This window comes from Cynara cardunculus (assembly GCF_001531365.2).
Source record: "Cynara cardunculus var. scolymus isolate 2C chromosome LG 13, CcrdV1, whole genome shotgun sequence".
Lineage (NCBI taxonomy): Eukaryota > Viridiplantae > Streptophyta > Magnoliopsida > Asterales > Asteraceae > Cynara > Cynara cardunculus.
Genome location: NC_037540.1, coordinates 20,478,161 through 20,500,590, shown reverse-complemented (window position 1 = coordinate 20,500,590; position 22,430 = coordinate 20,478,161). Strand labels below are relative to the sequence as shown.

At 35.4% G+C, this 22,430-nt stretch overlaps 1 protein-coding gene across 4 annotated transcripts; it reads left to right on the top strand.

Annotated features, from left to right (window-relative positions):
* The first annotated feature begins 4,828 nt into the window (after positions 1 to 4,828).
* LOC112524698 (golgin candidate 2) lies at positions 4,829 to 22,226 on the top strand. Of its 4 annotated transcripts, none has more exons than XM_025134646.1 (11): positions 4,829 to 4,982; positions 5,224 to 5,404; positions 5,489 to 6,291; positions 6,979 to 7,089; positions 7,248 to 7,307; positions 8,925 to 8,982; positions 19,194 to 19,234; positions 19,376 to 19,468; positions 19,950 to 20,075; positions 21,538 to 21,585; positions 21,703 to 22,226. In XM_025134646.1, the coding sequence occupies exons 1-11, from the start codon at positions 4,929 to 4,931 to the stop codon at positions 22,033 to 22,035; spliced, it is 1,908 nt and encodes a 635-aa protein (XP_024990414.1). In that variant the 5' UTR covers positions 4,829 to 4,928; the 3' UTR covers positions 22,036 to 22,226. The 4 variants fall into 4 exon arrangements, 3 of the variants coding, with proteins under 3 accessions (XP_024990414.1, XP_024990415.1, XP_024990412.1); XM_025134647.1 differs by having other exon boundaries at positions 5,224 to 5,785; positions 5,924 to 6,291; XR_003070414.1 differs by having other exon boundaries at positions 5,224 to 6,291; positions 19,928 to 20,075; positions 21,703 to 21,795.
* The last annotated feature ends 204 nt before the right edge of the window (positions 22,227 to 22,430 follow it).

Here is a 22,430-nt window from a genome sequence, read left to right as displayed (position 1 = left end):
GTACACACCTACTACAACAATGTTTATGTCAACATTTCATTCACCACATACATAAAACGGTACCATTCCTGCATCCGAACTCCATTGAATGTAAAACCATAAAATAAGACTAAAAGACTCAATATAGGATTGAGAAAGGTGTAAAATGAAGTGAAAAAAGTCATAATTAGGTGCTAAAGTGTATGTTTTTGCATACTTATCACCTATGAATGCATAGCCCAAATACTTCTTTGGTTAAATTGCTAAATCACTTAGTCATTTTGTTCTTACTAGAACTAGCAAAATCTTTCTTGAGTCACAACTTATCATACACAATCTACACCTATTTGGGGAATGATATTGTCATTTAATTATTGTTTCACTATTAAGCCACTTGTACCCTTTCTATATACAAACCCCATAAATCCAATGAGGACATTGTCAGTTAGTTTGGGGGAGGATAATCCAATAAGGTCAAAGCATCAATACAGATGAGCAAAACTCTAAATAGAATGCCTAATTTTGGATAAGTAGAAAGCACAAAAAAATTCCCATAGGGGCTAATTGCATACTTTAAACAAAAAGAGCACAAAATGCCGAAAATTGATTAAAAAAAATCAAGGTTGGAATGTAAAATGAAAAAGCCTATGTGAGAAAAGAAATGACATTGGAGTGACCCTATAAGCCCTATTGATCCTAATAGAAGGTTGTGTTGTGATTAAAAAAGAGGAAGGTAATGCTAGCCTATGGTTCATAAAAAGAAACTAGGATATGAGTTACCCACTAAGGATTTACAAAAGGCTATGAATGTCATGTTTGGTATGCTTCACATTGCGTGCACTAAATGCTATAATCATGTATATTTTCCCAAATTGAGTCAATTTTTTGTTGTATTTTGATGTCTTGGGGACAAGAAACACTTTAAGTTTGGGGTTGTGATATACATTGAGTATTTAATGTATTAAGCATTCATTTTATAATTTTTAGCTAGTTATTTTCCTTTTATCCCAAATCTTGAGTCATTTTCATTACACTATTTTCCCCTTTATTTGTCTTATGGTGCTAAGTATATATTTTCTTGTTTCTACACCATAGGATGGTTAATATATCAAAATGTAGGTTGTTTTGTGCTGCAACATTCATGCATCAGTATTTTGTTGAATTACGACTTTTTGGAGGACTGCTTGAATTCAATTGTTGAACAACATAAAGACATCTCTTCTAAGCTTGGGGACCACGTCTAGATGCTGCCCTGAAAGATCTTTAGGTTGTTATATCTTTTATACTTGTTATGATTACTTTTTGTACTTAATGTATTTTAACTTTGACTTTTGCTAAACTTTGGCCCCAAGTTTTGGGTTTTGTCTTTTTCCCCTCTCTTTTGTATAAATAGGGGACGTTAGGACTTTTATATGTCATGCAATCAGTTCTCAACTGATTTGGTTCTTAAATTCCAAGTTAATTCTCAAGTTTTTTTTAAATATTGTCCTTTACATTCCATTGCTGCAACATTACATTCTTGTCTTTACTTTATTTACATTTCTTGCAATTTAATTTCAACATTTTACATTCAGTCATTTAATTTCGTTATTTACATTCATGTACTTCATTTATGTCTTTTATATTTCTGCAATTTACTTTTCGAAATGAGTAGCTAATTCATTAGTTTGGGTATGAGACAAATGGTGAAATTTTAAACTGAAGAAAAGTGGACGTTGTTTCGCAATAACAACGTTCCACTATTTCATTCAAGTTTTATAAAACCAATGTCACTTATTGATGAGTTATTCACTTTGAAAGTGTTAAAGTGTCACAGTCTTAGAGATAAGTCATTGAATGCACGTTAATTTGAATGATATGAGAAGTAGACTTGAAAGAGTTGCTGACAAAGAGATATATCATTAACATTTTTCAAACTAATTAATTCTCCGACGGGTTTGTCACTTGTTAAAGTGCAGTAGATTCAAAGATGAACTACTTAGAACACATACCAACTTGAATGATTTGATAATCGACTTGAGCAAGTGATTTTTTAATAAAGAGATTTATTTATCCATATATTTTGAGTACACCACTTGTCACTATCCCTAGTCCTGATACCACATAGAGATATGAGTCGTAATCTATAATATAGTGCAATGGTGGAAGTCCGAGAGGAATACCCTCAAAATAGATTGTGGAACTAATTATGGACGACTGCTTACTATGGCATTGCTACAACGTTGTCTACTGGAATTTGTGTTTAAGTCTCACCACAAGTCTTACACCCATGCTATCTTTATTTTTTCTGATATTTAAGCTATTAATTCAAACCAATCAAAGTCTTCAAAATCGTCACATGAATCATTTCTTTCATTAGACTTATATTAAGCTTTTGCTACAATCTCTATGGACGATAATCGGTACTTTACCGCTTTATTACTTGGAAAAGACAATATTGGTCAATATTGTATACTTGCTTTGTGGTTCTGTTCATATGTCTAAGGGTGTGTAAAAACCTAAAAACCTCCTATTTAACCTCCTATTTAACCTCCTACCTAAGGGTCAACATAAATGTCTCATGTCTTTAGAGGTATCAAGTCATCCGAGTTTGAACATCACAAGCATACTCTTTTTTGTTTATGTTTTCATGTTTAGTGTTTTACATCTTCAACAACATACTTTAGGCGTAACGAGAGATTTTAGTAATTAAGTTTTCATTGGACCACTTCTTGAGATCTTTTGTGTCATTGAAAGTCTTCGGATCTATTGGTCTCTTTACCAAATAACCAATACAAACATTCTATTCTAAGTGTATGTCAACGATATGATATCAATCATCAAATCAATAAAATGGACCTAACAATTTGGTTTACAATTTTGAATTACAAAACTGAGGTACTAACCCAATGCACAACATATTAGTTTTTCATTGATATATATACATAATGTATATATATACATATATTCTTTTATTTTATTAAGTAAGATATAATTAATTAGAATTATTGATTAACTTTTAGCATTTTTTTTATATTTGTTTTAAAAGTTTGAGTAAACTTGGTTATGTATTTGGACTTAATTATGTTATGTATATTGCCACTTCCCAATTTGTGTATTAAGGAATTATGGGATTTTGAAGTGTTCAGATTAATAGTATTATGAAACAATTGACTAAATATTTAAAGGGTTAGGTACAATGCGCACCCCATGGGTTTAAAAGTCATCGGTGCTGGAACTTTGAAAGAAGTAAAAAAAAAAAAAAGAATCTAACGCGCAAAAGGGAAATGCCCACTTCGATTGGATGGGTTGCAATGAAGTAGGTGAAGTGGTTTGATTTTGCGGATCGGGTGCTTCTCTCTCTTGGAGACTCACGTGCCACCCATTCCCGAATCCACTTTAATTAAAGCCTTTTCGCCGAGTGAAAAAAATGACTCAAGATTGGGGCGGGCCACCAAAGCGGGTTTCTAAGGCTGTTCCTTATCACGACTCTTTGAACGGGACATGGAATATTCAAGAAAAATCCTTATGCATAGTGTTTTTAAGTGGTACACATTCTCAATGTCTTGCACTTCACAGACACTCTTCTTGTCCCACACTTCAGAGAATCACAGTTCACATAATCGATTTGAACAAGGGTGGAGCTAGTAATTTAAGTTAGGGGGGATTCAGTCATCTGGGTCCTATTTTTGTAAAATAACACCGACATATATTGTATCTTAACAACTTAATAAGTCTCATGATTAGCAAGAAACAAGGTGTGCATATTTAACTGTTGAATGACGTATTACATAGTTCTATTGTTGCTTTCACTTCTTACCAGACTAGCATAGTCTTTGTAGCACCACTTTCACCTTCATCTATTTAAGGGATGAAAAGTTGCACAAATATACTCAACCAACCTAATAAAAATTAGTCAGATACAATCTTAAAAAGAAAAAAAGGTGTGCGGAAGTAAATCTTATCAATGACTATGAAAAGGCATATAGTCTCTATTTACAATGCAATAATTGCATTCCCTTTTGTGATCCCATGGTGTTCTCTTGAACTTCAACAAGCTTGCTCACGTCTTTTGATGTTACATTCTTTTCATCCAAGGATTCAACTTTTGATGTTACATTCATTTCATCCAAAAATTAGTCAAATCTTAACTTCATTTTCACCTTCAACTTGGCTCTACCAATTTCTTTTCAATCAGCCTAGTCAATCACGTTGTGCTGTATGTTTTCTTCATAATATTTTGCTTCTTCACATCGAGTTTAAGTTGTAGCATCCTTCCTCAAATGTTTTATTACACAACTATAGACGAATTTTGTATACACTCCAACTCCTGATCCATCAAATCCTCTTTTTTACCACTTTTTCTCAATCTTTTAATTTATAAATCAAAATCCTCACATGCATTGAGTCAAAATGCTTAGACAAGAAAGTTGAGGGATGACATGGAAACCTTGTTACATATATGAATCCACCCCTTAACCGCATCACAACTTTGAAGTTTGATGCATAAGGTTTGATTTCATATACTAAAGAAAGTTAAACATATATCATGTGATTTGTAATTTATATAGACAATTTAACTTAAACATGATTTAGGGGTCACTTACCCAAATGCTTACCTGATAAGAATCAACACTTTAATTTATTTTATCGGATAAGATTATAAGATATACAAAAATTTAGATTCTAAGTTGACAATAATATTAACAATTAGTTACCAAATAAAACTCGCTGTCCTTGTCCTCGTTGTTGTAAATGATCCATAAATGCTTAACGGTGGCTTAATGGAAAAACACACCTACAACCGTATGTCAAACGCAGCTCGCAGCCGGTCGCCTTAAAATTCTGTCGTACCTTGCATACCAACCATCTTCTTCAAATCCCTCTCTCACTTATCTGATACCAAAACCTTCTCCTTCAAAGCTTTCCTCAAGGAGGGATCTATCTCTCTCATTTTAGACACGACAACAATGTCCGGTTGGATCTCTTCCAAGCTCAAAGTTGCAGAGACTCTCCTCCAGCAGGCATCTCTCTCTCTCTCTCTCGATGTTCAATTGTGTTATCTATGCACACATCTACAGTATGTTACCTTTAATGATTGTTTGAAAACGGTGAGAATTGCTTTTGTAGAATTGCGCTGTGAATCCGATTTCTATATAGATTTCGCCGTTTTCGTAAATCAAATGTTTCTTTATTGTTGTTCCATAAACAATGTTTTACAAATTGCCTCGTTTTTGTTTGATTGGTTGATTTTGAACTGTTCAGATAGACCAGCAAGCTGCCGAATCGCTCCGCAAGAACGAGGCATCGCGCTCTGACGATGATCTGAGTCATGCTATACCTAAGAAACCCAGTGACATTCTGCCGCCGTTGAAAGATCAGCTGAAGAAAAAGAAGAAAACACCGCCAGAAAAGAGTAATTTTGTTGGTAAATTACGCAATGATGGTAATCTGAAAGTATCTGGTAACGAGGTTGGAGGGTCGCCGAATGTAAACCCTAAATCTAGTTTAACCGATAGTGATTGGACAGAACTGCTTAGCGCTCCTAATAAGATCACAAGTGTTAGTAATGGAGGAGTACCTAGGGTACCTGGTTTATTGAAAGACGGGAAGAGGCAGGTGCGATCTGGTTCAAATTTATTAGCTTTGGACAGGAAACGGAGCCAGACTGTTCAAAATAAGAGTGCCAGGAGATCGGATGTTGTGTTGGGAGATAAAGTGAATGGTGGTAACTTAGATGGCAATCAGCGGAGTGACAGTTCTGATTCAACACAAGCAAGTGTTGGAGTGCAAAGTTTAGCTGAAAATTTGTCAAGTGAAATGCTAGGTAAGGATGCAAGTGGTAGTTATGTAGTGGAAAATGTGACTGATATAAATGACGCAAGGAACAAAGAGTTATCTGCTCCTATAAATAGCTTAGGGGTTTCATACTTGACTGATGAAAACACTCCTGAAATGCAATCAGATTTTAATCCTGTTCCTGAATCCGATGGAGAAGGGAAGAATGAACAAAGCAGGTTCAATAGCGGCATGCTGCTGGGTAATAAGATCAGTGGATTTCCAATAACCTCTTCATCCAGTAAGACGGATTCTTTGTCAGTCAGTGATGGTGAGTCGAATATGGAGACGGATTCAGATTCAACTTCAGACTCTGAGAGTGAACGTGAAAAGGAGGAGAGGAGGAAGAGGAGGGAGCAACTTCTTGCAGAGAAAGCTGCTGCTAAAGCAATTGAAGCCATTAAAGACCGTGAGAATCTAGTTGCTAGATTGGAAGGTGAGAAGCAAAGCTTAGAGAAAATAATTGATGAAAGGGCCAAACAGCAAGCGCAGGAGGTAAGCTTTATTTTCTATTTGATATAATTTGTAGTTTTTCAGTTATTCCTGATTGATTCCTTGTTTAGCTTATATTTATTGTTGTAATTGTACAAAATTTGGGTTAGCAACTCTTCCACTGACCTATAATTCCAGTTCCATATTTTGTCAATCAAGGTTCACATGCTTTAAGAACTCATTTACATACCACATTAGAATATTAAATAGACGTCAGTATTGTTGTTACTGAAATAAATCAATTTGTTATCATAATAGTGTGATAATTCTTTTGTGTGTTCGTTATGTTGATTAATGTTTCACGATTAATCTCAGACAATCTTGAAACAAAATTTCCAAATTATACAGGATCAATCTCAAATAAGTTTTTTTTGATCCAAATTTATATAATAAAACAAAAAACAAAAGACAGTTCATTTGTTCCTGAAAGATTAAGATTTGTTTGTGTTCTTCTATCGAATGAAAGAGTGAAAGGAAATAAAAATACTACTATAAAATAGCAAATGCTTACGGAAAATAACCATACTTTTTAGAAATATGTCTACCGTCTATTGGATGAGATTACCAATGGTATTATCTCAAGTTCTCTAATTGGTGACAACTCACAATGCTTGTCAGGGTTCATTTTCCATTTGAGCTAACATGAGGGATTTCTTAGGCAGTTACTCATGAATTTTCGTCAAACTCCAGGCTTCAGAGCTGCAAATGACAGTGATGGAGACAATGGAAGCTGTTGATTTAGAGAAGCAAAAACATAATAATACAAGAATGGAAGCGCTTATGAAGTTGGCTAAACTTGAGGTATTATTTTTGATAAACATCTGCACCAACTTAATTACTATTTTCTTAAATATTTTGAGAAAGGCAGTGGTTTTTTTCAATTTTGTGCTGATTTCCTGTTTGCCAGATTGTAAAATTTTGGACACAGCAGGTTTACGAAATTGCCTGTCATTTTGCAGACTACAAATGCTGAGCTTGCAAAGTCCTTGGCTACTGCACAGTGGAGTCTAGAAGTAGAGGTATGCTAGTTTCAATTAATGATAGATTCATTTCAACTTTCGTCCATTTTCCCAAGATGTTTATTCTAAAAAATTGTCATCCCCTCATTTATCTGATTTCCACCTCAAAGAAAGATACGAGTAACGGAAAAACGGTGTTCCCGTTTGTTTATTTCTTGTATTTCCTATTTCATCCCAAGGTTTGATCTACATAAGATCTTATGGCTTGAAGAAACTTCTTTCTAAAAAACCATGGTTACTGTAATTTTTTTCATTGATGTGATGTTCTTATAAATTTGTGAGTTGAAGTAAATGATGTTGAGCTCAGGAGGGTGTTTATATGTTTGTTAAGAGGAGAAAAATACAAAAAGAATGGTCAAAAGAACAAAGAATAATGCCTACCGTTGATAGGGATGAACCAGTGTAGCAAAGGTCATACCTATAAGTTCAATTAAATTTAGTTCATATTGGATTGCCAGGATTACTTTGATTTTGATATGAGCATTGGATAGTATAGAGCCATAAAAGCCATGTGTTGGGGACCTTATCCTTTCTTAAATTACATACTACTAATAGCTAATAGCTAAATAGCGAGTAGCTAATAGCTAAATAGCAAATAACTAAGTAGCTAATAGCTAAATAGCAAATAGCTAATAGCTACCAACCCAATATTTTCATGATAATACTAAATTTTCTAAAATATCCCTAACGTCAAATACTTTGTCCATAATTATTTCCAATTCGTCGTCAAGTAGAATTTTATGTCTTGAAAACCTTAGGGGGTGGGAATTGATGCTTTCTTAGGACGAGCAACCCTTAATATGATGTGCAACATAGGAGTACATAAGCAAACAAAAATAAAAATCAAACTAAACCACGCTTACCTGGCATACCTTGCTCGGAAGTAGGGTTGGGGGAGGATAGAATATACGCAATGATCTAAAGCATCCGCCAAATATATATCTTCTAAATATAAATCTTACACTTCTCAAGTTAAAACATACATGTCAATAATGCCCAAACTTGTTGCATATGAAGTCGATATGAGGTCTAAACAATCCCTTGGTCTATGTTTTCATAAGCCCATGTGGAGTCAGTATGTCATAATTTATATGCTATGCTGGAATCTGTTTTAATATCATTCCTACCATCCTCACTTATCTATCTCTTCCTTTTTGCCAATTTCTTCCTTCTATGACTTTTGAATGGTGTAAATTAGTATGATGCATTGACCGGTAATTTCCTTTGAAGACTCTGGATAACGTGAGGAATTTTCATTTTCGTAAGAAGCATGAGAAATAGTGAAGGCACCCTTATATTGTATGAATGTTACAGTATTTTGTGAAGGTGGTAACCTTCACATGGATTTGAAATGTGTATTGAAAAGTCACTGTGAAGGCGGTAACCTCCACATGCCTTCACACAATATGAAGTTATACTAACAAGGTTGACATGCCTTCACACAATATAAAGTTATACTAACAAGGTTGACATGAAGTTTACTTTATATTATCTGAAGGTTTTACATTTGTCATACTTCTCACGAAAAAGGGTATTTCTCATGGAACCCAACATTTCCTTCGAAACTCCTTTAACAATAAAATTTTCATTGTTGTCATCTTAATGTTCTGGGCTTAGGTTAAGCGGGTTGCAGAGCTTCATAGACAAATTGAGTTGAAGGAAGCTAATCATAAAGGTACACATCTTGATTTTCATTGTAGTTAGAGTTGTCATCTATATAGTTCGAAACCACATTTTGCTATGTATTTTGTGCCTATGTATGTGTCATTACTAGTAGATCTTATAGCTTGCTGCCTTATGCTTCTAATCTTGTATTAGAAAAGTGGGTTAGATGCACCAAGGATAATTATAATCACCAATGGTATTGTTTATATGAGCAAATATTGATGTATTTCTTTCACATATCATTAATTTTAGAAAAAGGATCATACAATCATTTGGGAAAGTTGAGCCACTTTACAAAATTTTGAGTAGCATATATGTCCAGTTTGATGAATGGATTGTTTATTCCTTTGTTCTTTTTCTTCGTAAGAAGCTACATTCAGGGTAACACATTTAGTTGAATTTGAACTTCTTTCACATTATTATTGCATTGACTCTACCTTATTAATCATACTTATAAGTTAAGGACTAGTATTGCAAATTGAGTTTAAAAATATTAATTTAGCCAATTCTAACAATATATTGGCCTAATTATGGTTATAGACAAGGTTCAAAATGGCGTGAGGCGTGGTGTGGTAGCTAGATCAAGCCTTAAGCCTTACATGCCATGGCGAAAATGTGACGTTTTTTAAGGCGTGACATAAGGCGGCAAATTTGTATGTCATATATATAATTATATATATATATATATATACATATGTGTTTTCTATTTAATATCCAATAATATAATGATATTAAAATTTTTACATTCATATAAATTAACTAATATTATATAAAAAGTTTATGATCGGATATTCAAGATAGAACTTGGAAGGGTTTTACAGCTTCATTTTAACCGTGAGTCTTTGACATGTGTAAATTCAAGAAACTGTTAGTGATATGATTAGCTAAGTTTGTAAAAATATAAACTAAAGTTAGAAGTGTAAAAACCCATAAGTAAAAATAAATAAATATTAAAAACATAAAAGACATTTGAAAAAAAGTCATGCCTTGTAAAAAACGCTCGCAACGGCACGTCTCAAGGCGTCATTGTGAGCCACGCGTTACACAAACGCTATGGGCCTTATTGTAATGGCAGAGACGCGCGTCTTGCACCATGGTGTGCCATGGCGTTTGGTTATACACTAAAAAGCAAATTGGTGACTTTGCGAATATTGGTTTAATTCATTGCAAAACTGAAGGAAATCAAGGTCATACATACCACTTTGTGGTTGTGATATTATCGCAAACGCAAAATACATTTAAATTCACAACCAAAGTCTCACATATGCTTGTTGGGGTTTAGATCCAATTAAAACTTTGAAAAGCAGTTGAAAGATCAAACCGTTAAACTATTTTAAAGCCTCACGGACAAGGATCATTATGTACAAGAGATGAAAGCAACAAAACAACAACCATAGGGTGTTAAAGTTTATACCTTTTTGCACTCCGATTGATGTGGGGTACTAGGGTAGAAATCCACTAGCTTTTCACCTAGTTTCTTCTTGGCCACATATTCAAGAGACCAATATAGATCTCCTGTATTGAATGATCCACGCCACAAGCAAGATCTTTGATTGCAAGGTTGTGCTTTCAAAACCGAATCCAATGCTTGTATTTGCTCCTTAAAGTCAAACTCCAAAGGGGGGGGGGGGGATTTTATCCTTGGGCATTTTGGAGAGTTAATTTTTGTTAAAACCCAATATGATGTATTTATATCCATAAAACCTTGAGGAGATATTTATATCCATAAAATTGAGGAGATATTTATGTATATCAAATACAATTAATTATAATAAAGAGTTTCCTAACCATTATTATCCCTAGTAATTTTATGGAAGCAATATTTAAAATCCAAATTATCCTTTTAATTATTTCATAAAATAATTAATCTCTCTCTTCTTTATATATTGTAACGATTATTATTTCTCAAATTTCTTCGTTTCCAACTAACTTCTCCACCATCATAGACAATTCTTGATTGTGAACATGAATAATCCCTGTAAGTTTGGAAGCTGTCATCAGTGATTCAGTGTATTAACATTTTACACTAAGGTTTTCTCTCAATCCTCCATAAGTAAGAACTGTATCTGTAGTTCATCGTAATTATGTTCTTGCCTGCTATCTAGTGGCTTTCTCTTGGATTTGCCTAATATCTGCTTGTCATGCTTAATGCATATGAAACATATATCTAGTACATATGATGGCATACCATGATACCATGACAAAACCAATTGCCAAAGCATATGGTATATTTTTCATTCGATCTAGTTGAACTTTTGTGCTAGGACATTAAGACTTGTTCAATGTTATGCTATGTGATATCGGCAAGAAACCACGTTTAGAATCTTGCATCCTAAACACTTCCATTTTGTTGTCAATATATGTACCTTGACCTACTTGATCCATCTCTATATATCTTAATCCCAAGAATGTATGTTTTCTCTCCTTAGATCTTTCATCGAAAAGCACTTCCGAAGCCAAGATTTGGTATCTTGCAAGGTTGGGATGTCATTTGCATGAGTAGGATATCATCTACATACAAAACTAGAAATGCTATGTTGCTCCCATTCTCCCACTAGCTTTCTTGTTTGTAATCACATGGTTCATCTTCGTTTTGACAAAACCAAACTCTTTGATTTTCTTGTCAAACCGATTCCAACTTTGAGATGCTTGTTTCGATCAATCAATGGATCTTTGAAGCTTGCTAATACGTCCACGTAAACCCTTTTTGGGTGTAGCTTTTGCCATTTTTTTATACTCATAAATTTACACTTTATTAGGACTAGTTGTGTACCCGCGCAATGCGGCGGGAGCCATTAATTTTAACGATTTTAAAGTTCCACTGGTTTTATTAGATAAGATTTAACGATGATATARGTTACACTTGGTCTTTACATATTAATACAATTTGAATAAATAAGAGTTATTGTTTCAATTACAGACTATCGTGAAAAAAATTGTATGATAGTTTAAAATCCAATATTTTTAAAATCCAACATATTTAAACGACTCCACAAATGTATTCGATTTACACCAAGAACAAAGAACCAAGAAACTTGAGTTTTAAGATAAACACTCAAAACCAATAAAGAAAACTACAAATTTGACAGATCATAAGCCATGAAAAGACAAAAAAAGATGGGTTTTAGAATGAAATTTTAACTGCTTACCCTCTTTCTTGTCCAGAAACTCAGATTAAGGTTGAATTAATACATGTATATATATATTTTAAAAAAACCCAAGAACATATTAATTCAAAACATATTATACAGTGCAATTTGGACAGCCTAACCTCAAAATATATAGTATATATATAAATAAATAACTATAAAAGTATAAATCGTAAATATTAAAAATATTTTTTCACAGTATATATAATATATAATAATATAATTAAGTCAAAAACTATTCAATATTGGACTCATTTCGAAGTTATTAACGAGACGATTATAATGGTGTAACTTGTTAAAAAAAGTGTATTTTTTAAACATGTTTTAATTGATATACGATTATGTATGTTAATTTGATAAAGGTTTAAAATGAAACATTTAAAAGTAAATGACGGAAAGTAAATTAATTAATTAATTATCGGTTGTGAGAGGGTGAGTATATGTGAGGGGGTGAGTGTATGTGAGGAGAGGAGGGGGTGGAAAAGTGAAAAAGTGAAAAAGTGAGTATAAAGGGTATTTTGGTCATTTAGTATTTTAAGACTTTAAGACTTTTGCTAAATTTGCTTAATAAGATAGCATAGATACTTTGGATGTTCAAAGCCTTCTGGGTGAGCTATATATACGTCCTCAATTAGGTTACAATTTAAGAATGCGGTTTTATCATCCATTTACCGTATCTCATAGTAATAACATTCAGCTATGGCAATAAGTACTCTAATTGACTTAGTTATAAGCAACTGGCGAAAAAGTCTCATCATAGTCGATACTATGAGTTTGAGTGAAACCTTTTGCTACAAGTTTTGCTTTGTGATTTTGTACGTTTCCTTTCATGTCGTTCGTCTTGAAGACCCTTTACACATTAATGGTCTCATTACAAGGAGGGTAGATCAACCAAATTCCGGACTTGGTTCTCATACATGGATTGGATCTCAACGTTCATCGCTTCATGCCATTTATCAGATCTAGAATTAAATATGGCATCATCATAGTTTGTGGGCTCATCATGATCCACTAATATTTCATCGTCATTTGGCACAAGGAATTCATATATCTCAGTCTCATGATGATTCCTATCAGATCTCTGAACACTAGTTGCTAATTGCTTGTGCCGACGTCAGGTTTTACATTTTGTGGTTCTTGAATTTCTGCAAGATCTACTTTTCTTCCATTAGTTCTTTTGTATTGAAGCTATTTTTCTAGTAAGGTACTACGTCGAACAACAAACACTTTGTTCTTGGAGGGTTTGTAGAAATAATAACTCATTGTTTTTTAGGGTAACCTAGAAATGCACAAAAAATGCACAGAAATGCAGGGTTTCAGTTTGTTGGAAGTCTCACGTCTTACGTATGCAGAAAAATCCACATGCTTGGTTCGCTCATGATGTGCCGAGTTCTTTGCAATTTCAGTAACTGCCTTGTTGTCACTACATAGAATTATTGGGCCATCAGGGTTACCTTTAGCTCTGCCAACATTCTTTTAAGCCATATCCCATCATAAATTCCATGACACATTGCTCTAAATTCGGCCCTCCACCCCGCCCCGGGAAACAACCGCCTGGTTAATGCTTCTCAAGTTACTATGTTTCCCCAAATGTATGTGCAGTAACCTGTAGTGGATCTCCTATCCATTCGTGATCCACCCCAATCAGGATATGTGAAGACTTGTATCTGTTGTTTAGTCGTCTTGACGAAGAAAGTCCCTTTCCCGGGCTATGTTTCAGATATTGAAGAATGTGAAACACAACCTTTTGGTGATCATTGGTTGGTTGATTCATGTATCTGCTCACCATCCTTACAGCACAGCTAATATTAGGTCTAGTGTGTGATAAATAGATTAGCTTTCCAACCAAACTTCAATAGTTTCCTCTGTCAATCAGTTTCCCACCTTTCACTTGATGTTTTCCTTGCAGATATATAGGTGTTAAGGCTGGTTTGCGTCCCAACATCCCCATTTTCTTTTGAAGGTCTATCGCATACTTCTTTTGGATCACAAATATACCTTTGTGTGATATGGCGACTTCCATTCCAAGAAAATATTTGAGCATCCCCAGGTCTTTAACCTCAAATTCCTTTGCAAGCACACCCTTTAGGCGTTTGAGCTCATCCACGTGATCACTGGTTAGAATTTTGTTGTCTACATGTACGATCATGATGGCTTTCTTCCCTGTAGAAGAAGTCTTAATAAACATGGTATGATCAGTTTGGCATTGGACAAATTCATGTTGCTTCATCACCCGAGTTAGTCTTTCAAACCATGCTCTTGGTGATTGTTTGAGCCCATAAAGTGACTTCTTTAACTCACATACTTTTCGAAAGGATTCTTTTATGTCTAGTCCCGGTGCACATCCATGTACACTTCTTCTAACTTCCTATTGAGGAAGGCATTCTTTATATCAAATTGGTGCAAGGGCCAATCCAGGTTTGCGGCAAGTGAAAGTAACACTCTTATAGAGTTGAGCTTCGCGGCTGGTGCGAACGTTTCTCCATGATCAACTCCACATGATTGTGTGAACCCTTTGGTGACAAGCCTTGCCTTGAATCGATTAATAGTTCCATCAACATTATATTTCATCGAGAAGACCCATTTACAACCAACCGTTTGTTTTCCAACAGGCAAGTTCGTGTATTGCCATGTGTTGCTTTTTTTAAGGGCGTTCATTTCCTCTTCAACTACAGCCTTCCAATCAGGATGTTGGACAACCTCTTGTACGTTTTTCGGAATTTGTATTGAATCTAGAGAAACTGCAAAAGCTCTGTAATTAGAAGATAAGCCTTTGTGTGTCATAAAATTGCCTATTGGCAGTGCATGACCGTTTCTCTTTCCTTAAGGCTATAGGAACATGGAAATCGCCCGATTCATTCGTCGAAATATCATTAGATTCAATTGCTATTGTTGGACCAACAATAGCAATGTCGGATTCCAAAATGCTACCTTCACATGGATTAGAGTTCATACCTCTATGTGTCTCAAGGTTATGATGACTCGGATTGGCCTCATGGCAATGTGGCGTGTTTGTCTCCACTTCTTTTCAGTCGTCTGTAGTACACCACTATCTCTTTTGGTGCTTCTTGGTTGGTAGCTGGTTTTTGGGTAATGGTTTTAGGAGCGTAATGATTGTGTTCGGTATATGTGATATTGGTGTTGGGTTCGGGTGTGTTGTTGGTTGGTGTTGGACGAGGCATGGTGTTGGACCAAATATGATATTCATTTGAAGATTTTCCCCCCTCAATATCGGATTTGGAATAGAAAGATTGATCTTCAAAAATGTACATCCATGGAATTGTAGGTTTTTTTTGTAGTTGGAGGGTAACATTTGTATCCACTTTGGAGAGTAACATTTGAGAGACTCAGGGTCAAGTTTGCTACGGCTCTGTGGTGGAATGTGAATAAAGGCGGTACATCCAAAGACTTTGAGAGGGACATTTTACAAGAACCTAATGTGAGGATCTGTGGTCATAACTGTTTGGTGAGGTGTTCGGAAATGTAGGACCCTAGATGGCATCCGATTGATCAGGTAGGCTGCCGATGATATGGTGTCTCCCCAAAAAACAGATGGAATGTAGGTGGTCTAAAGAAGTGAGAGTGAATGCGTCTATTTTTTTCTCGGCGGCTCCGTTTTGCTGTGGAGTACCCACAACTGAGATGGATAATTCCATTTTCATTAAGATAGGATCCTAGGTTTGACTCGGAAAATTCGGTTCCGTTGTCTGTTTTCAAGATTTGGATTTTTGTGCGAAGTTGGTTCTCAATCATTTTTGTGGAAGGGTGAAAGATGTCGCACTTTGGATTTTCTTTCATAAGAAAGATCCAAGTGACTCAAGTATGGTCATCAATAAAGGAGAAACCATTAGACCCGAATATATTTTTTATTCTAGATGGTCCCATACATCACTATTGATCAAGTTAAACGGATGGGAAGCTTAATATGGAATAGATGGGTATGAATTGTGAGTGTGCTTTGAAATCTGACAAACTTCACACTGAAACGGAACTAAGTTCTTATTAATCAAACATGGAAATAATTGTTGCATATACATGAAACTTGGATGTCCTAATCTAAGATGCCAAAGATGAAGGCTGTCCTTATTTGGGTTGGATTGTGAGATTGCACTAATTGAGTTTCTTGGTGGCATACATCTTGTCTTCAAGAAAACGGGATTTCCACGCACTTCAGCACTGCCAAGCGTCCTCCATGAGTCCAAGTCTTAAAATTCATATAAAGTAGGGGACAACTTAGCAATACATTTAAGGCCTTCCATAAGTTTATGATATACATTAAATTATTGGTAAGATTAGGAACATAGAGAATAGAGTTGAGAGTCAAATCTCTTTTGAGATAATAACCAAACCTATACCCTTCACATCTGATAGTATCCCATCAGCAGTATGAATCGTGGCTCCGGTATGGTTAGGTTGGAGTTTGTTGAAGACATTAATATTCCGTCTGTAGCTCCAGCTCCACAGTCGACAATCCACTCACCTGTATTTAATCTCGTTAAGTACAGTAGGTGAGTGATCACTTTGAGCCACCTTATTAAGGGTAGTAGCTGTCTTCTAGCTGCTAAAGCAGATCCTTCAGTGTTTGATTCAATGTCCGATGATCCCAACATGACTTTCCTTTGGCTTTCTTCTCGATGGACTTCTGAGACGGCTTCTCGCATGCTTGGCAAAGGCTTACAACTTAGTATCCTTCCTTGAACTTCATCAAGGCTTGATTCAAGCCAAGTAAGAATTTGTAGACTTCGCTCCTTTTCTTGGATCTTTTTGTATTGCTTTCTATCAAAGGGACAATTCCATGATACATCATCCAAGACATCTAACTGTTGCCAGAAGCGAGTCAAGAGTCAAAAAGTTAAAGTAATCAGTTATCGTTTGTTCCCCTTGACGTAAATCGTGCAATACTCCCTTTATTTCAAAAATCACAGAGGCATTATCTTTGTAGGAGTATGTATCTCGAGCTGCTTCCCATATCTCCTTGGTTGTCTTGTAATACCTGAATTTCCCACCTGTTTCATTAGTCATTGAATTCAAAAGCCATGACATTACCATGTTGTTTTCTGTCTTCATGTGCGATAGTTTGGACTATCCTCTGCCGGTGGGGCTGCTGCTCCCGTTATGTAATCTTCTTTCCCTTTTCCACTTAAGAAAGTCATCATGGAATGTGACAGGTGGTTGAAGTTGTGCCCTGTGAGTTTGTGTCCCATGGTTGGAGCCATCCCGCCTTCTGAAAGGATGGGTGTTGTGGTAGACGTTGCAGATTGCGTCTTGGTTGTGTCAGAGGTGCCACTCACCATTTCACTAACCAAGGCTGAATTGGTATATCTTAGTCATCAGTCTTTTTGGATGGCTTTGAGGAAATAAAATGGATCAGAAACGCTCTGATACAATATAGAGCTTATGTACCGGACAGAAAGTGTTTTTATTAATCTACATTTTAGATTACAAGGAAGCCTATTATTTATAGCCAGAGATAAGCAAACTAACTATGGGAAACCAAACAAATTCTGATCTGCAACAAACTATTCTTAACAATAAATAAAACTAATCCTAAGGTTTATCTTCTGAAATCATCTCGTCCTTATCAAGCTTCTGGAATGTTTTACATTCTGGTGTTCATCCAGAGTTTCCACACATTTTACCATGGATAAACCTTCTCAACAGGTCTCTTGGTTGCCTTTGCTTGAGTATAACTACAACACAACTTTTAACACAGCTTTGTAGGGATGACACCTTTGAATGTCGTTTATGGGAGAGAACCTCCGCCACTGATTCCATTTGAGTATGGTTCAACAGCCAATCAGGAGGTGAATATGCTGCTGGAATAGAGATGCCATTTTAATGGAGTTGAAGGCCAATTTGGCCAAAGTGCAAGCGAAAATGAAACGATTCGCAGATAAGAAGCATTAAGAACTAGAATTTCAGGTGGGTGAGTTTGTTTATGTCAAGCTCCGATCATAACGCCAGTTATGTTAGCTAAACGAGTAAACGGCTCAATGAAAAATTAGCACCACATATTTAAGGACCTTTTGCTGTGATGGCCCGTATTGCACAGGTAGCATACAGGCTAGAGTTGCCCCCCACGGGAAAACTCATCTTGTGTTCCTTGCGTCTCTTCTCAAAAAGGCAGTGGGTATATGTGCGGCTACCCCTCATATTTCTCCGATGTTGACATTTGATATGGAATTGTTGGTTGAACAAACCTCGGTGCAGTGGGTATACATGCGGCTACCCCTCATATTCCTCTGATGTTGACATTTGACATGGAATTGTTGGTTGAACAAACATCGGTGCAGGGTGTCCATTCTGTTAATTCCAGTAACACTGAGGATCTATCGTTCCTGGATTGGCTAGTGAGATTTGCAGGTCCATGTCACATTACCATGACCGTCTATGGCTTTTGAAACATGCAGACACTATGGTCTGTACCAAAACAATCTTTCTTGTTTGTAAGATTTGGCAAGAAAAAGAAAGAAAAGCAGGAACCAAGAAGTTGTTGAAGATGATTAAAACATAAAAGGGCTCTGAAAGAGAGACATGATTTACCAATTGGATCTGTTATTTCAATTGCAGGATTCTGCAAAGTTCTTAAATTGATGCATTAAATTCAGTTGCATTGAAGTTACACGCACACACACACACTAATATTACTGTGAAGTCTTAAACAGGACAGCTGATTAAGTTTATGTATTGCCAACTGTTAGAAGTATTTAAAATTTTAATGGTAACGTATCATGAAATTGGTGTTTATGATGGAATGTTAATGTGAGGGTTTTGGTTGTATATGTATATGAGAAATAATGATCTTTTGAAACTTTTGATTTCAAAAAACATCTAGATCTTTACTCATTATTATCTGTTCACCTATGATATGATCCTCATTAAACATGAAAAACTGAAAGTTGGCAACCATTTACTGTTATTCGTTAATGCATTTCTCAGCAGATGTCTACGATTTTATGGATTCAAAGCAATTACTATTTTTGTTTAAATCTACAACCAGCAAGCTCTATTCAGTTTGATTATCAGAATCATAGACTCATGTTGATTTCTTATCTCATCTATTTTCATATAGGGCTGACATCAAAGGAAAAAAGTCATCCAAGTGGAAATAAAGTAAGTCCGTTAGTAACTATCGAATTGCATAATTAGCTATTGGAAGTTTCAGTAGTTAATAACCCTGTGTCACCTGCATCAATTTTATAGCCTTGTGAAGTAACTTGTTTTTCTTCTTTTTGGTGGTATGAACATAAGTAGTTAACGGCTTCAAGGGGAATTGAATTGGAACATGAGATACTGGAGGCGGAGCACACTTTTGTGACAGATAAAGTTGGACAGCTCAAAGAGAAGGTGAAGTGTTGTTCTTCTTATGAACCATAAGATTTATGGGTGAAGAATTATATTCTGTTATGGGAAGGTGCAGAATTACACTTGAAGATTTGGAAAATACTAGAGGAATTGAAGCGTTGATATCAAGATTCACACACTTAACACTTGAGTCACAAGATCCCTAAGGATTTGCACACAAGATAGTAGGTATACACACAGAAAAGTTTCTGAAATCGTATTACCACTTAGCATCTGTGGATTTGTTGCATGGTATAAAGAATTAAGGAGCATGTTAGAAAAACCGTAGAACATAGGTAAGAAACTAGAGCTCTTTTTGCTAAAGCTTTACTGAATAAGGAGTAATATATGCTTGTATAATAGTGTCTGGTGGCATTGGACATAATAATTTATGATTTAGTTTCTTCTGTTCATATGTTTTTATGGAGTGACTGGCTGATACATCTTTTATATGGTATGAAGTTTTGTGAATCTTACCTTACAGGTGAAGACACTTGAAACAACAATCAATGTGACCCGAAAGGAGATTGAAAATCCAACTGAAGTGGAGATTGAACTCAAGCGAAGGCTTGGTCAGTTGACTGACCATTTGATTCAGAAACAAGCTCAGGTCAGTATTTAGGGATTCTTTTTAGTTTTGGTTTCACTCCAGTGGAAATCTCTTTTGTATAAAATTTTGAGCTGTCTTATTTATGGAGCTAAATTCAAATGCAATATCTTGGTTTAATCATAGAAGATATGCAATAGCAAGTAGAGCAGAAGCATTTTACTAAATAAAGTGAATACCAGGGAGTTCTTGTCTTTTTCTGTTCTGAGTAACACATTAAATTTGTTAGGATATGTGAAACCCTTGCTTCTCGTTTTAAAAGAGCCCTTAGAGAGAGGGGAGACCCCTACATATATACATGTGTGTTTGGTCCGTGACTAGCCCTAGGGGAGACCCCTATATATACATACAAGTGGGTTTGATTGTGACTAGCTAATGTGGGATTTCAACAAAATTGAAAACCACCAAGAGATCGACATGATTTTAGCTCTACCGCTGCTTCCAGAACTTTGCCACCAAGGATTCTTGAAATTTGCAGAACTATTTGGGCCCGCTTGATTTGTGGGTTTTAGTAGGATTTGGAATTGAATTCCATTCCAATTGTGTGTTTGGTAGCAGGGAAGTTTGGATTTGAAATCCTGCAACCTTCGGATTTAGAAATCCCTTTGGAGATGACTTTCATTTCAAATCCAAATCCAATGACATCTCTACACCCCTCCTCTCTTTCATCAAATTTTGCCATAATCTCTCCATCGCCTCCACATTTTACTGAAACAAACAAATTATTCATAGTACAAATAAATATTTAAAAAAAATTAAATTCCATTTCAAAACCTACAAACCAAACACACCAAATTTTCCAAGTCCTTCCACGAAATCCAAATCCCTAAAAAACATTATGTCAAACCAAATGAACCCATATTAGTGTTTAAGGCAGCAATGGGGAAATCCCTTTAACACTTAAATATCCAGCTACAAGCATGGACACTGAAATGTAAAAAGTTGCAGAGAATCTTGTATGGAATGGGCACAAATGTTTTGAGACAGATCATCAAGCATTTAAATTCCAAACATATCACAATATAACACTCAAGACGCAAAATAAAAGTAGCAAAGGATTTGTAGAGGTCTAAGAAGCCCATTCTTGCAGATTTTAATGATATGGTAGTTATGTTCTGTTCTGGGCAGTTAATAGCATTGCTATAGCAGTTGATGGCCCTCGGATGTGTTGCATACTTAGTATTGCATAGATAAATATTTTTATTTTTTACATGAATCTTTTTTTTTTCTGCTATACCAAATTACAGTCATGACTGCAAACTACTTTGGTTCTATTGCAGCATACATTGGAAGTAAATAGTTTTCTTAACAATTTTACCCCATCTGTATTCGACTATATTTACTATATTTTGGACATACTTCAATATTTGACAATATGTTGTACCATCTAAACCATTTTTTCTCTGTTGTTAACTTATGAAGTTGCACCTTAGTAAATGTATTACTAACATTTGTTATCAATAAGGTGGAGGCTCTATCATCAGAGAAGGCCATGCTAATGTTCAGGATCGAGGTACGTGATGTATATTAAATAAAGTAATGACGTGTCTGGGGAAGTGATTTGTGTTCTCCAACTTTAGGTTAAATTTTAGTGTACCATAACAAGGTTTGATTTATTTATTTTGTAAAGGCGGTTTCAAGGTCATTGGAGGAGAGCAAATCATGTTTGAAACTTGGTGATCGCCCAACGAATGATTTAGAATCAGGGACTTGGGAGCCCCTATTTCAAGAGAGGCTCCGAAAGGGGCAGAAGCATATCGGGTCATTGGTTAGGCAATTAGACTCCATCTTCTTAACTGGTGCTACATTCATAAGAAGAAATCCAATGGCAAGAATATGGTCTTTTGCCTACCTTGTATGCCTCCATTTCTGGGTGTTGTATATTTTCAGATCCCAGACTGCAGTGTCGGCCGGATCGGGCGCTGTTATTTCATTGGAAAACATCAATAACACTGGAGTGTGATGTCAATTTTGCACTCTCATGTATAGAATAGGCAAAACACAAGGTATCAGATATGTATAGTTTTATAAACAATAATCAAAATTCTTTTAAGTGGGAGTAAGAGAGTGAACATATTTGATGATTGTTCAGCTCTTCAGGTTCTTGAGCTTCTTCTTCATTTTAATATATATTTTCAACATTTGTTTGAGTGACAAGTTGAGTCAAAATACAACTAATTTTGCATTTGTTCCCTGTTTTAAAGAATTAACTTTCAACATCTTTAATTTTTAGGAAACCAATATGGAATCAATGTAGGGGAGTTTGTAAACTCTTACCATGTAAGCGCTTATCGAGTGCCACTTACTTTAAAAGGTGAGCATTGTAAAGACTGAGAATCTTATCTGTTAAGAGCCACA

Excerpts from the sequence above, each read along its gene's own strand:
- LOC112524698 (XM_025134644.1), top strand. The coding sequence starts at position 4,929 with ATGTCCGGTTGGATCTCTTCCAAGCTCAAAGTTGCAGAGACTCTCCTC. Across the intron at positions 6,292-6,978 it reads CCAAACAGCAAGCGCAGGAG|GCTTCAGAGCTGCAAATGAC; the intron begins GTAAGCTTTATT and ends GTCAAACTCCAG. Across the intron at positions 8,983-19,193 it reads GAAGGAAGCTAATCATAAAG|GGCTGACATCAAAGGAAAAA; the intron begins GTACACATCTTG and ends ATTTTCATATAG.